The following is a 14,872-nucleotide window of genomic DNA, read 5'->3' on the forward strand; positions in this document are numbered from 1 at the left end:
CGTGGACAGTGAGATTATTGGTTTGTTGCATGAGAGATTGATAGGCTGTGTTCCAGTATCCTTCAGCCCAACCGAATTTAATGAGCTGGCGTTGTGAAAGTACCACGGCTAAGACTGCTGTCACTGCTGCTAAGAAAAAAAATGTCACCACACTGCTTTAATTATATAGTCTATATGACTATACCTGTGATAGATACGGTCAAAGGCATGAAAGAATAGGCTTTTACTGTGAAATGGACTTCAGAAATGTAGAAAATCTAATATTTAATTAAGTATAAATGATGAAAGTTATTGGGTGAAAAGCACTGCTGCTCTGCAGTTATCAGCCAGAAGCAGTTACAGTGACTCGATATATGCCAAGGACAAAGATATCCTGCCTCATACTCACTTATCTGGGTTGAATCCCTCCACCTCCTCCAGAAAGACGCTGCTATGAGAGACAGAATCTCCACTGGGAATCATTAGGAACTTGAGAATGGTCCCACGGGTTGAACCCAGGAACAAGACTGTACGGTTCTTATGGGGGCCAGCTTCTGTGTCCACCACCATAGACGTCAACTGGTACCTAGAAACAGAGATCATTAAAAAGAAAAAAGGTGAATCGACTACATTTCCTATCCTATCCTGGCTGTTATTTTTCAGTTTATCCTTCCCTTTTTTTTTTTTTTAGTTCTATAGAGCTACATGGATGCTGTTAAACAACTGAGTCACTCTGTGTACCGTCCCATAGTCTTGACCACCCAGGGTCTATGTCCCAGCAGCGGAACTGTCTCATCCATGAGCGGGTGGGTCTTGACAAAATTCAGCACCTCATCTGGCAGTGTGGTCGAGGAGCTAAATCTGGATCCCTGCACTGCACATCCTCCTGGCCTGCAGACAGAGGGAGAAGTTGAAAAGCAGTCCGAGAGAAAAGCCAGAGGAGATTCTTTTTTTTTCATTTTCTGGAGGCAGTATTAGAATATTTGGTGAATAGTTGTGAAATAGAAGTAAAACTGACAGTTGGAGCTTATAGGAGGACTTTACTGAATGTGAGACAGATGCTTAGACAGCAGCACTGCAGTACTCTGCTTACAAGTCCTGCTTACATACATTTTGCATAATAATACCTTGGTTTAGGCACTGCTTCATCTGGTACAGGTGTCCAAATAGACTCGGGGGATTTTTGCTCCTTAAAGCGTCCCTCAAAGACATGAGCGAGCTGCTGCATGTCAAACACACACACCGCAGATCCCGGGATGCTACCAAACACAGGGGGAGAGGACGGTGATGAGAAAACAAGAGCAACATTACATTTATTTGGGTATTATGTGTCCCGTGGTACCTGTTGGGTGGCGTGGAGAAGAGACCCAGAATGACATCTCGTCCCTGCATGCGGATGATGCCACTCGTGGCGTGCAGGAGGTTGAAGTAAAAGTGCGAGTCTCCGGGGACGGAGCAGTTGAGCCGCGCCTTTAGAAACGTGGTCCACTGTTTCTCCAGGACGCGCTGGGAGCCACCCAGGTCTGATTTACACACACGGGCCACGCGGGACACCATCACCTAGAATAAGAAGGGAAAGTTTAACAAAAACCCTTCAGACTAAGCAAGAAGAAGGAAGGAGAAAAAGGGAAGGAGAGCACCTTCTCCAGATGATGAAACTCCATGGCCATCTCTCTGAAGAAGAAGTAAATATGAGGCCCCCACTCCATGGCACTCACAAAGTAGGGCTCTGAGAAATTCAAATGAGAAAAACACCACAATCACAGTTACAGCACAGTCCCTGGAGTCAAACAAGGCTCCGCAACCCCTGATATGGGGCTGCAGTGAGAGTCGCATCAACATGGACCGCTGCTGTCCACCAGCCTCACTCATTAAATATACATGTCCTCTTTAATTTATCGTTGTGGGTTAAGATTATACACATTACCTATCATTTATTCATCCAGCACTGTGCCAGCTTTGACCTGCCCCGGCTTGTTTTCTTCTCCATGGAAAACAGGCGCTTCGCTGCTTGGTCCAAGGCTTGTTAAAACCTCGAATCTGTGGAGTCTGACTAACCTCAATACATCACTCTGCCCGGACATGTTCCACTTATGATAAAAATCGATAAAACGAGAGCCTAATCGTGTCTGGTTTTGCCAAATTTAGCTTGCTATTTAACTCGCCCAAACTGTCTTGTGCACCTGCGAGCCACTTACAAAAAGATAGCAATGACAGTTTTTCAATTCTCTCTTATTTGTTTTGTGATTGTCTCTTTGTCTGGCTCTGGAGGGACATTTTCAATATGTCTGTTTCTAAAAGTACCTCGGAACCATTTGGAGTCGTGCTTGACTGTGCGGAGGGCAGGGCTGTCGCCGAGGCTGCGATAGATCACTGCGTCGATGGCCAGGAAGTCTGTCACGGTGCCGGTAAAGAGACTTCCATCTGACGGAGAAACGCAGGGAGAGAGAGAAGGAGGAGAAGAAGAAAAGAAGGTGAAGATACAGATAGAGCGATAGCACAAGGTCGGGAAGATTAAAACCAAACAAGCAATGCAGCGAGAGGTCTGACTATAAATCATTTGCAAAGGTAAACACAAGGGCACAGACGTTTCACTGTCTGGAGCTGGAAACTGAGTCTGATGTCGGCAACAAAAGCGACATTTTTCATCTTTACAGAGCAAAGCCGAGATGCTACCTGCAAATAAAGCCACATTGGCATGTCGTGGATCATATGGGCACCGTGCCATCCCACTGATAGGCTCTCCCACCATTTCTAGACTGTCTCTCTGCAGGAGGAATAAAAAAAAAAAAGATAAACCAACTGGCAGATACACAAAGAAAGGGTGGATGACAGATAGACGGATACTAACAGTGTAGTTGGCACACAGAGGGTTGAAGGCATTTGTTCCGCATACAAACAGTCCACCGTCCTGCTTGAGTAAAACCTTGATGAAATTACGACACTCTCCCTGTAGAAAAAACAAACAGACCAAACAAAAGGAAATTATTATTACAGAAGGAAGGGGGGTAAACCTACAGGGCACTCAAGGTGACAAAGAGGGTTTTGAACAAAGCCGCTACAAGACTGTCAGCGTGAAGTATGAAGAATGCAGCTTAAAAACAGCCCTGAGAGGAAATAACACTCTCAACCCCACTCCATCTGGAAGAACAACAGGATGGGCACTTTATAGTAGTCTTCAAAGTGGAGGCTGCTGATTGAAGTTTAAAGATGCTACCAGAGAGTCGGAAACTTGATGATCCTTTCCTCCCTCTGTGATAGTATTTCACCACAATGTCTGATGGCGTGAACTTGAAAACACAGAAAAAATACCTGTGCAGGTAGATGATTAACACTTGTGCTTTTCGGCAGCTCCGTATTTATTCGTCAGATTGGAAATAATTGACAGGATCGCTTCCCTTGAAATCACTTTCTTGTCAAGAGTCTCATGCCAGCTACATTGGATTGGATTGGCTTAAAGACTGAGAACAGGAGAGCACAGCTATTCCAGCACTGTCCAAGATCAGTTGCATCCACCTACCACCACCACCTCTATAACACCGTTCATATACCTCATTTGCTTAATCTCAAAACTCAGAACTACCAGAGATAGATAGATAGATAGATAGATAGATAGATAGATAGATAGATAGATAGATAGATAGATAGATAGATAGATAGATAGATAGATAGATAGATAGATAGATAGATAGATAGATAGATAGATAGATAGATAGATAGATAGATAGATAGATAGATAGATGTTTCAGTGAATTGTTGAGGCTTTTACCCATTTTCCTAGAAAATACAAAGAAATGAAAGTTGGCACAAGAGTTTTACACAAGCCCGTAAAAAGAAAAAAAAGAAGCTTTATCCAGAAAATGATTTAATTCCTTCTTTTGTAATTACAAAAATATTACCAGGAGCAAACTACAGTAATTGCTGTTAAATTGTCCATAAAGATTATGTGTGTGTCACAAATTATAGCTAATCTGCAAGGATGCATTTGTGTGTAAGATAGGAAGAGGACAGATGGTAATGAATTATTTAAATTAAACTTCTAAAGGGAAAGGAGAGAAGTTTAATACTTATCAAGAGCTACCCCTTTATATAAATAGAAACAAAAAATACAACCTAAACTTTATACAGGCTGTCTACATTGGCATAGCTGTAGATATGTGTACAAAACAATGATAAAGGAAAATAGCTGCACCCAGACAACCCGAGTGAGTCAAGAAAACAGAAAAGCCTAAGCCACTTATTTACTGAGCCAATTTTTTCTCACATTCACATCGTTTCTTGTTTTTATACAGCCGTGTGAACTTCTGCAGTGACAAACAGGCTTTCATTGCCTCTGTGCAGTTATTCCACAGCGTTACTCCCTTGACTGTAATTCTGTGATATTTACTCTTGGTTCTTATTGCCGGTTTATTAAACATATAGCTCCTCTCAGTGCATGATGTTTTTGTCTTCCTTCAAACAAATATTCGAAAGACTTGGGGATAATGTATGTTGTCTTGCTTGCTTTGTACATAATTTGGACTCAAGCTTAAGCTCAGCTGGGCAATTACATTTCTGTGAAAACTGCTGGCATAATGCAAATGAATGTAAAGTCCAAAACGTCAAACTGGTTCTTTTAATACAGCTGCTTCATTAGTGCCTGCTTACTATTAATGTTCAAAGAGCATTGAAGGTTTTATTAAATGTAATGAAAGTGGGGCAATGCTGCACACTTACCTACTGCTTCAGTGTTGATGGGGGTTTAAAATCCAATCTTATAACATGAATTAAAGAATTTTAATTAACGCAGTTCACTTGTCTGTCCTTTGTCTCACATTCTCACCACTCTCCAGTGTTTATCCTCTTGACTTTCTTTGTTTCTCCTTTTATCACAGCGTTACTTCTTGTTTTTTTTTTCTCACTCCTACATCATCTCCTCTTTCATCTGTGGTGTTTGAAGCAACACCTTTTCCCTTTTCTCATCCCTCCACCTCATTCTTACTACCTGGTGGCTGCACTGTGCTCCTAATGTCTTTCCTCCTCAGTTCTCCTCCACCTACATGCGTCCCATTGCCATCTATACATGCCTTCCTCAACTCATTTCAATTACCGTTTCCTCCCTGAGGCTGTGTCACTCTCCCTGCTCACTTTGCTCACTGCCTTTTTGGCTTAGATTGTATTTTGCTGGTGGCATTGCTACATTTATACAGTGTACCCCCCCCCCCCCCCCCCCCCATCAGATACTTATCCTAAATTTGATCAGGTTCCCTTCATACTTCACAGAACTGTCACCTTTCACTTTATATATACACTTAAAATTGTCCCACTTTCTCTGTCTTACCCCACAGGCTGAAAATGATATATGACTAGAAAACTAGCACAATGCAGATGCTGAAGAAAAAAAAAACCCCAACAGCTTTGAAGCTCCATGAACATCTCTTGGCCCGGGTAATGTGTCACCGAGCTTGTGTGATTAAGCGATGTGCTGATTCTGTATCAACAAGATCAAATTTGTGTAAATACCGTATGCAGGTGCGCCCAAAGGGAATAAGGTTTCTGTAACAGCTGTTGTGTCTGTCCATGCGTGTGATGGTGTAGATAGCGCTGGTGCGTGCACTAGTGGATCTCAAAGTCAGTCAAAGTGCTGTGAGCGATTATTTTACCTCGTGCTTGCCCTTCATCCGACACACTCGAATATCGTTCTTATTGGATTCCCAAGTCCTTTTCTGGAAGGGGATAAACCACAGTCAGACCTCCCTGCACGCTTGTTATGTGTGTATGCGCACATGATTATGTTTTTTTGTTTTAGTGCATGTGTGAGTCTTACCTTGCTGTAAAACATCTCATCGCCTGCCATGTTATCCAGCTCCACTCTGTACAAGTCATCTCTGGAAACACACAGCAAGACAATCGAAAGCATCAGTTAAGCAATATGATGCAAATTGACACAGTGAACCCGCGTTTTTTTTTCTTCAACAGATTTGAAATCATTTTCAGTTCGCTTAGGAAACTGTGAGTCTTCCCGTGCTCCGTTGTCTCATGGAGTACCACAGGGTTCCATTCTGGGCCCTATCCTGTTTTCACTTTATTTACTTCCATTGGGCTCAATTCTTAGAAAGCACAGACTCTCTTTTCACTGTTATGCAAATGACTGCCAGATTTATGTTCCTCTTAAAAAGAAAGATGGGTCATCTGTAAATTGTTTGCAAACATGTCTGGAGGACGTCAAGTCGTGGTTGGCGCTAAACTTTCTTTGTTTTAATGATTCTAAAACTGAAATAATGGTGTTTAGACCTGCCTCCACTGCTGTTCCGTGTGTTGATCTGCAATCCCTGAAATCATTCTGTAAACCAGAGATTGTTAATCTGGGTTTTAAAATGGATCCTGAACTTAAGCTTGAAAGCCACATCGGGTTGGTTGTAAGGTCTAGTTTCTTTCATCTGAGGCAACTGGCCAAAATTAAGCACTTTCTTACGAGACAGCAATTTGAAACAGTAATCCACGCTTTTGTAACCGTTCGGCTGGATTACTGTAATTCTCTTTATTATGGGGTGAGTCGATCTTCTGTTTTTCGACTGCAGCTAGTCCAGAATGCTGCTGCACGCCTTTTAACTGGCACTCGTAGATACGAGCACATCACCCCAGTTTTATATTCACTTCATTGGCTGCCCGTGCATTTTAGGATCCATTTTAAACTGCTTTTATTTGTTTTTAAATGTTTGTCCAATGCTGCCCCTCTGTACCTCTCTGAGCTTCTTCATCCATACATACCTTCCTGGTCCCTCAGGTCGGCAGACCAGCTCCTCCTGAGTGTGCCCAGGACTAATCGTAAGCTCAGAGGGGATCAGGTGTTTGCTGTGGCAGCACCAAAATTGTGGAATGAGTTGCCTTTACATGTTAGACAGGCACCTTCCTTATCTGTTTTTAAATCGCGTCTTAAAACATATTTATTTACCTTGGCTTTTAGCACAGCAGGACTTGTTGATGTCTCTTAATATATTTTCTTATTAATTATATTATTTTTAATTTTAAGATATTTTATATGTAATTTAAACTGTTTCCTCTCTGTTTTATATTTGTAGCACTTTGGTCAACATTGTTGGATGTAAAGTGCGTTATAAATAAAGATGCTATGCTATGCTAATTCATGATTGTTAATCAATACGCCGATGGTGGGTCAAAGCACTGATGCATTCAGAGTGAGAAGTGTTTGGACTGCCGCTGGAATAAGGCGATTCATATTTTTCCATCTGTAAGTGTAATGTGAATGAGCAGCTTTTCACTTGACATTTAACAGCAAAGCTGAATACATCGCCACTCCAGCAAACTGCTGAAAACGTCCTCCACAAAGTGACAGCAGATGGAAGCCGTGGCATCAAAGCGAAAGCAGAAAAACATATCAGTGCGAACGCATCAGTAACGCACAGTCGGAGGTGGTTGCTGTTGGTTACCTGGCTCCTATGTACAGCGTGCGGTTGACTTGGAGGACCGTCTGGATGTGCAGCTCCTGTCTTTGTGCTGAACGATGAGCTCGGCCCAGGAACACTGGATACCTCCTCACCACTGGCGTGAACGCACAGACAAAAAGACACAGACTAAAAAACTGAGAATTAAAATCCTTGCTCAATGATTCTCTGACAGCTGAGGACAGAGTGGCTACTTTTCCCATCTATATATACCCAAAGTACTCAGGCAAGCCATCAAACAGCTTCTCTAACCTTCACTTTAATAGTGTCCTCACTCATTCTTGATGTTTTTGTTTCCAAAAACAAAGATAATGGGCAGAGACGAATTATGCAGCGGTTCAAGCGTGCTGAAACGCTGTTATCCTCTAAGTGGGGTTTTTTGTGCTTTTTTGCGCTGTTGTTGATGCGTGCAGCTCCACAATGAGAAAAACTGTGTTTAATCACTCTTGCTGTTATTTTATGATGATAAAAGGCGCTTCTTCCCTGTCTCCTCTTACCTTTGAGACAAATGAGGGAGTAAAAGATGAGGTTGAGAGAGAAGGTGGGAGTATCAGGCTACAAGAAAGTTTGGGAGAGGAGGTCTCCATAGGGAGCCCTCATCATCAGGAGACAGATTGGGAAAGCGCGTCTCTCGCTGTCCTTGACTGCAGGGGAGGGAAAGAGGACGTAGCGATCCATCTCCACCTGTCTCCTCCCCCTCTCTCCCATCTACATCACCTCATCCAATCCAACTACCCCCCCACCTTTTCATCTTTCTCCACCTTTCAAGCTCTATTATGATCATTTCTCACACGCCACTGTGTTTATTTCGTGCCCTCTCTCATGCTTATTAATCTATTGCTGCCATGGAAAGATGAGGTGAGGCTTCTTTGTATTTGTATGCCTGGGTAGTTCGAAAGTAGCTTCACGCCAAGGCTTTGACCCTTGACCTCCAATTTCCACATCCACCGCAGAGCCATTCATCAGTGCTGCACATATACTGGTGCACAACACGTACACAAAGGCGAAGGACACGTACCCTCCACAGGGACGTAGCTGAGTGGACTGGGTTCCTCTGGGAATGAGCCATCAGCCAGTTGAAGCAGCAGGAGAAGAAATGCGAGGGGTGGAGCCACAGTTGCCATGGCAGCAACACAGATGCACTGTTAACAAAGCGAAAAGGAGAGAGAAAAATTTCATTGCGCACTGTCTGTGTGTGTGTGTTCATGGCTGGGAGTGCACACGGGTATGCGTATTGGTATTCTGACAATATTTCTCAGTGCAGAGGAACAGGTGTGTGTGTGTGTGTGTGTGTGTGTGTGTGTGTGTGTGTGTGTGTGTGTGTGTGTGTGTGTGTGTGTGTGTGAGACAGGGTCAGAAGTGCAGCGGGGTGACTGCTGCTGCAAACCTGGATTCAGCAGGGAGCAAATGTGTTTCTATTGTCTGCCTTAGAGGTGTAACAGGGACCTATTGTCAGAAATGTCACTCCATTGTCGAAGAGTCTGAATGGAAGGGGATTCTCACAAAACGTTCACACAGAGACAAAACACTCTTGGGTGGCAATGCTTTTCTGACTAATTGTGTTTCTCTATGTACATATAAAGGCAATAAAATGGGTAATTAGCCACAAAACAGAAAAGACTAGATGGCCTTTAGAAGTAGAATGAAGAGAGCAGAAGGTAGCGACCAGGGTAAGCTGGACATTGTCTTTCTGGTTGAAAAGACGCCCTAAATCAAAGTGGAGGAAACAGATTTTGGCCTTTAAAAAGTTAAGAGGCCACATAAGGATCACACTGGTGCTAGATGCATGAAATACAGATGCAAAAATTAGTGACCAGCTTACTGCTTTAGCATGTTAGCTTTCAAACATTTGTTGATTTGCTGAGAAGAAAGTGCAGATCTTCTGCAGGAATTTGGTCACCAGATCATATAAACTCTGACCTGTTTATGTCTCTATAACATCTCGGGCTGTTCATCATCTGTGAATTAACCAGTTGGTTCATTAAATGTGAGCGTCTTCAGAACAGACCAGGACTTAAGGTACTAAAGGGAAAGAGGAATATTAAGAATTAAATTGTTTATCGTGCTATGGTTTTACTGGTCTGGCCCACTTAAGACCCACTTCAGAGTAATGTGGATGTCTCTAATCAGATTTCAGGACAATTCATTTATTATTATTGAGAGATTTCACATGCAACCATACCAGTAAATGCTAACCTCCCGGCACCCGAGGTAGCATCAGGAGATCACTAAAATTGTTAGCATTCATCCCTTTGGGTCCAGAAATGACTGCTTAAAGTTTAATTTCCATTAAATACTTGGATATTTTAATTTGAATGGCAACAATGGACCAACAGACACACTGGAATTTATACAGCCTGAAGGGTGGATTACAACAAAGAGTTCAAACTCTTGCAGAGACAGTGGAACAATACTGCTGCACATAAAATGTTAGGGATAAAATGTGGTAGCCAAACCATCCAGCACATGTTTGAATTCAAAAGCTTTATTAGTACGCCTTTACTCAAAATGTCTATGGCTCACACTGTTAAAAAAAACATCTTAAAAAAACGGTAATATTCCGGCAGCTTGGGCACCAACATACTACCTTAAAATAACAGAAAATAACTTCCTCATAAAAATACTGTTATTTCCAGTAATGACAATACAGTTTGTTGCGCTAATTTTACATGGGATTCTGCCTTTTCCAAGTGCTTTTAAACGTTAAATTAGAAACATTTTAACGTGATCAAACAATGAAATTAACGATAAACAAGGTGAATGTGGCAATATGAATCGTAATACGTAAATATGCAGTTAACAGTTGGTTAACAATCGATTGCATGCCCTGGGACAGACTGACAAAGGTGAGGCTGCCATATCGCACCATCGGCCCCTCTGGCCATCACTAGTAGCTGAAGACACGGACACAATACCGAGAGTGTCCGAGCCGGGGCTCGAACCGGCAACCCTCTGATCACAAGGCGAACTGCCAACTCTTGAGCCAAGATCGCCCTAAATAGCAATGATAATAATACTTATGTGATGTAACCAGAGATGGGCATCCGATTACTTTTTTCAAGTAACGAGTAAAGTAAGGGATTACTATTGCAAAAACGGTCATTAGATTACCGTTACTTTCCTGTAGGAATGCTGCGTTACTGCGTTACTAAAACCGTGATTTTTTTTGTGAGAATGTCTCATGACAGTGACGTTCGTGACAACAGCTGTCTGCAGATCAACAGTGCATCATATATCGAGTGTGGGAGAGAGTATGAGCGTGCAGCGTTTAAAGCGTGGAAGTACTGACCTTACTTTGAGTTTGATTCCATAAAAAGTGACAAAAACATTAGTGTCCGTTCTTACAGCGAAAACCCCCCCCCTAAACTTCCAAGCAAGCACCAAGTGCGCTATGACGTAATGGGAAACTCACAGAGAAACTCGCAGATTCTTCCACTGACCGCAGCGGCACATCTGCACCAGAGCAAACCTCCGCCTACCCCACTCCTGCTTTACAGGTGAAAATAGAGCAACAGGGCCGCTAGTCTTTGACTTTATTTATTTTCTGCTGTGTTTTACTTGCATCTATTTGAAAGAGTGAGTGTAAACACCCACAAAAAAAAAAAAAAAAAAAAAAGTGCTGGAATGTGCAGAAAATAGGTTTAAATATTAAACAAATTTCTTCCAGTCAGAGAATGTTGCATATAATAAAATTTTTGCTTGATGCATAAAGTTAAAAGATTAAAACTAATAAAACAAGTTTTAAAAAGGGATCTTTCCATTTGATTATATTTTGTATGATGGATTATGTAGAAAAAGTAGAATTGGGCTGAAAGATCTATCGCTTTATCACCTATTCGGGTTGTAAATCGTGTTTTTAAAAAGTAACTAAGTAATTAATTACTTTTGAAAATAAGTAATCAGTAAAGTAACGGGATTACTTTTTGGGGAAGTAATCAGTAACTAGTTACTGATTACTTTTTTCAAGTAACTTGACCAACACTAGACAAAGGAGCTTGCAAAGAAAACACTAGATGTAACACAAGCTTATAGAATAGAATAGAATAGAATAGAATAGAATTCAACTTTATTGTCATTGCACATGCACATGCACAGGGCAACGAAATGCAGTTTGCATCCATCCAGAATTGCTTTAGTGATATAGATATATTACAATAAATATTAGCAATAATATAGATATGTAAATATATTACAGAAATGGGTCTATTATGGTATGTTATAATGTACACGGTATGAAGTATGTTGTGAATATTCTATAACTATAGGTATGTACAGGCTGTAGTGAGTACAAGCTATGTACAGGCTATGAACAGGATATAAATATGAAAAACTATACAGAATATGAAATAAATAAATTTACAGAATCTGAGATATACAGCTATACAGAAATGGGAACTGTGCAAGTTGTAAACAGTTGTAGGGTTAAAAATTATCGTATGTACAGAATGATTATTACAGAGCTATACAGTAGTGCAGTTAAGATAAGTGAGATATGTGGATAATTCTACAGAGGCTATATAAAGTGCTGGTGGTTGTGGTGGTTATAGGAATCATGTTATATGCTTTTCCATAGCATTACATTTGAATTCAACAGTTTGATCTTTCAAATAACGGACAGATATTTGTGAAATCATGATGCATTTGTGAATGTATTTTAACAATCTAAATATGCATGTGTACAGACAGATACATTTAATAATCATGAAAATTATGTTTTATTACATTACAGTGATTTAACGTTCATTTACATTTGAAATGTCTATCACAGTCTATTTACGTAACGTTAATGATATTCTCGAAGAACAGAACAAAACTGTAAAATGCAGTAAAATACTTTTATATTAGGATTTTTTCCTACAGTGCAGCCATACCCGCAACCTTGTGGTTGTTAGTTCACATTCATTGGCCGATGCTTAGCGTCATGTTATTATGTCTCCCAACATCCAATGGCATGTCACATTGTTTTCATGGCCACACCCCAGGTGCAGAGACCTATTTCTGTTCAGGAATGTTGTGAATACTTCGAGATTTATATTAATTGCAATTCCTACCTCTACATTTATTTTTTAAAATATATAATTAGCACAACGTGGCCGTGCAATGTTTTATATGGGGTTTTTTTGTTTTTATTCCTATTAATTATATTTTTACTTGTTACCTCTGAATTATTGAGTCAGACCTAGATGACATGAAATTTTCAGCAAAATTATAATTCAAATACTCCTTTAATTATTGATTATTCTCATTAATTTTCAATCATTTTATATACTTTTCCATAGTATTACATTTAAATTTAACAGATCATTCTCTCACATAACAGACAAATATTTGTGAGATTATGATACATTTCTGAATGTATTTTTACAATCTAAATATGCACATGTACAAAAAAATATATTTAAAAAACAAGTAAATTGTGTTTTACTATATTTACAGTGATGTTATGTTATTTTACCTTTGACATGTAAAATCACAGTCTACTTATGTAAATGTAATGATATTCTAGAAAGACAGTACAAAACTGTAAAATATACAGTAAGATACTTTGACTTTACTATTTTTTGGAACAGTGCAGCTGTAGCCGCCTGCGAGGTAGCACAAACTGTCTTTGATGTGGAAAATACTTTGAAAGAGGAGAGGCGATATAACGAGGAGAGAAGAAAAAAGACAAACTGGGGAGAGCATAAAGGGCGGAGTACTTGGGCTTTGTCTTGGGTTTCTAACAGAGCTGCTGTAATACTGGGAAATGTGAAGAATGACACAATGTAAATGAAAAGAGAGGTTGGAAACGGAAGAAGAGATCTGAGCAATATCAATGCTGCTCCCATCAAATCAACCCGAATACCATGTTCCATGTTTCCCCAACCCCGAGCCGCTTATTTCCTTTCTTCCTCCATCTCTCTTCCTCCATTGCACACCACCTCCCTTCGTTTCTCTACCTCTCATCTAGTCTGTACCCACTTAAAAAAAACCTCTTACAGTTGTTTTCGGTGATAGAAAACCAGTTTGAGAGGTAAATGTGTTCGTTTCTAAGGAGATGACAACTGCTATTTGAGGCGCACAGATGTAGGGCACATATATTCGTACATACTTAAGTACACAGTAACCTGTGTTGCCAGTACTTCAGACTTTGTGTAAGATTGAGAGACATGCTGTTTGAAGACATCTGTGAGCTGATGTGGGCTAGAGGCTATACTCTGGGGCCACTTCAAATGTAATTCTAACCCAGAGATTGTAGGTTTGACATCTCTAAGCCTGCTGCTCATCAGATGCATTGGATGAGGCCTGGGGGGGAGTGGAGGGTTTGTTTCATCTGAAACTCCTTTGGGATACCCTAGACTAAAACAGATGGAGTCAGGTTTAGGGTCAGCCTCGTTTCATTATGACCACAACACGAGGAGGGTCCACACGTGATGCTTAAGTCTACGATGAAATTCTGTTGTTGTCCGTGGATTTGAAAGATGGATAGATGGAATTAAATGAAGTGTGTGTTCCAGTGAGATTAGCTATCATACGCCTGAACACACTGCCGCTAAACAATTGTGCTCCTTCTGTTTATCTTAAGTTTGGTGACTTACACTGCGTTTCTAAATAGACGTGCATAAATCGTAATATATATCACTGAAAGGACACGCTTTGTTTCACTCTGAGCCTGCTTGAGAATCGTCATGTTTTTTTCGCTGTGAATAAATTCACTTATAGGTTTTTGTATATTTATGAGCTCATTACGAACAGGAAGCAGTAACCACTCTCAAGTGTTAGATGTTGCTAAATATCCAAAAATAAAAACAAATACAAACTTGAACTACTCTAGTGGTGTTTGCTTTATGTGGTTATGATTCCTGTTTACATCAAAAGTTCAACTGGATTTGCGTTCAAGAAATACAAAATGAAACAAATAACTACGCGCGTCAAAATATCTTTTGCATAAAGAATTGACAAACACATTTGAATACTTTTAATAGTATTACAAATCTGAAAGCCCCATCGACAATGATCTTATATTTCTGAACCACAGGAGCTTTTTCCTTTCAAATACACCAGCAGTAGTGATTCCCAGTGGGGTAAAAAAAATACCCCAGGGGCTACTTCTGCAATTGCCAGGGGGTGCCATGACAGATCAGCTCAGTGACATCTAAGAACAGGTTTGTGCAGAAAAGTTAACAGTTCAGCAATAAACAGATACATAAATAAACTGATGATTCAAGCGGACAATTGATGATCGAGAGGTGAAAACAATAGTTACATCTATAATAAAAACTAAGACTACTAAGCAATGTGAGTCATCAAGTAAAATCAAACCAGCTAAACCCCGTATCTCTGGTGTACGGCGATGTTGGTTCAGCTGTGGCGCCTTTAAAATATCAGCCTATAAGACCATTTAACAATGTGACTGGGTGAGTTTCTGTTCTTTACAGATATGTTTCCAAACCATGACACAGAGAAAA

The 14,872-nt window shown here is 40.5% G+C and overlaps 1 protein-coding gene across 1 annotated transcript in view; it reads right to left on the reverse strand.

Moving 5' to 3' along the window:
- Positions 1-14,872, reverse strand: part of LOC146553782 (semaphorin-6B-like) — a 36,452-nt gene that overhangs the window by 10,665 nt on the left and 10,915 nt on the right. The window contains exons 2-13 of the mRNA XM_085253921.1: positions 8,443-8,566; positions 7,410-7,521; positions 5,786-5,846; positions 5,622-5,684; positions 2,831-2,929; positions 2,656-2,746; positions 2,284-2,403; positions 1,620-1,708; positions 1,322-1,539; positions 1,107-1,238; positions 721-870; positions 389-565 (exon numbers count right to left, since the gene is read on the reverse strand). Coding sequence (XP_085110047.1) covers positions 389-565; positions 721-870; positions 1,107-1,238; positions 1,322-1,539; positions 1,620-1,708; positions 2,284-2,403; positions 2,656-2,746; positions 2,831-2,929; positions 5,622-5,684; positions 5,786-5,846; positions 7,410-7,521; positions 8,443-8,548 — 1,418 coding nt within the window. The 5' untranslated portion in view covers positions 8,549-8,566. The remainder of the gene's footprint in view (positions 1-388; positions 566-720; positions 871-1,106; positions 1,239-1,321; positions 1,540-1,619; positions 1,709-2,283; positions 2,404-2,655; positions 2,747-2,830; positions 2,930-5,621; positions 5,685-5,785; positions 5,847-7,409; positions 7,522-8,442; positions 8,567-14,872) is intronic.

The sequence above is a fragment of the Mchenga conophoros genome, linkage group LG18 (assembly GCF_057382185.1).
Source record: "Mchenga conophoros isolate Kocher_MC1m ecotype Shallow Benthic linkage group LG18, M_conophoros_male_GT1.1, whole genome shotgun sequence".
Classification (NCBI taxonomy): Eukaryota; Metazoa; Chordata; class Actinopteri; order Cichliformes; family Cichlidae; genus Mchenga; species Mchenga conophoros.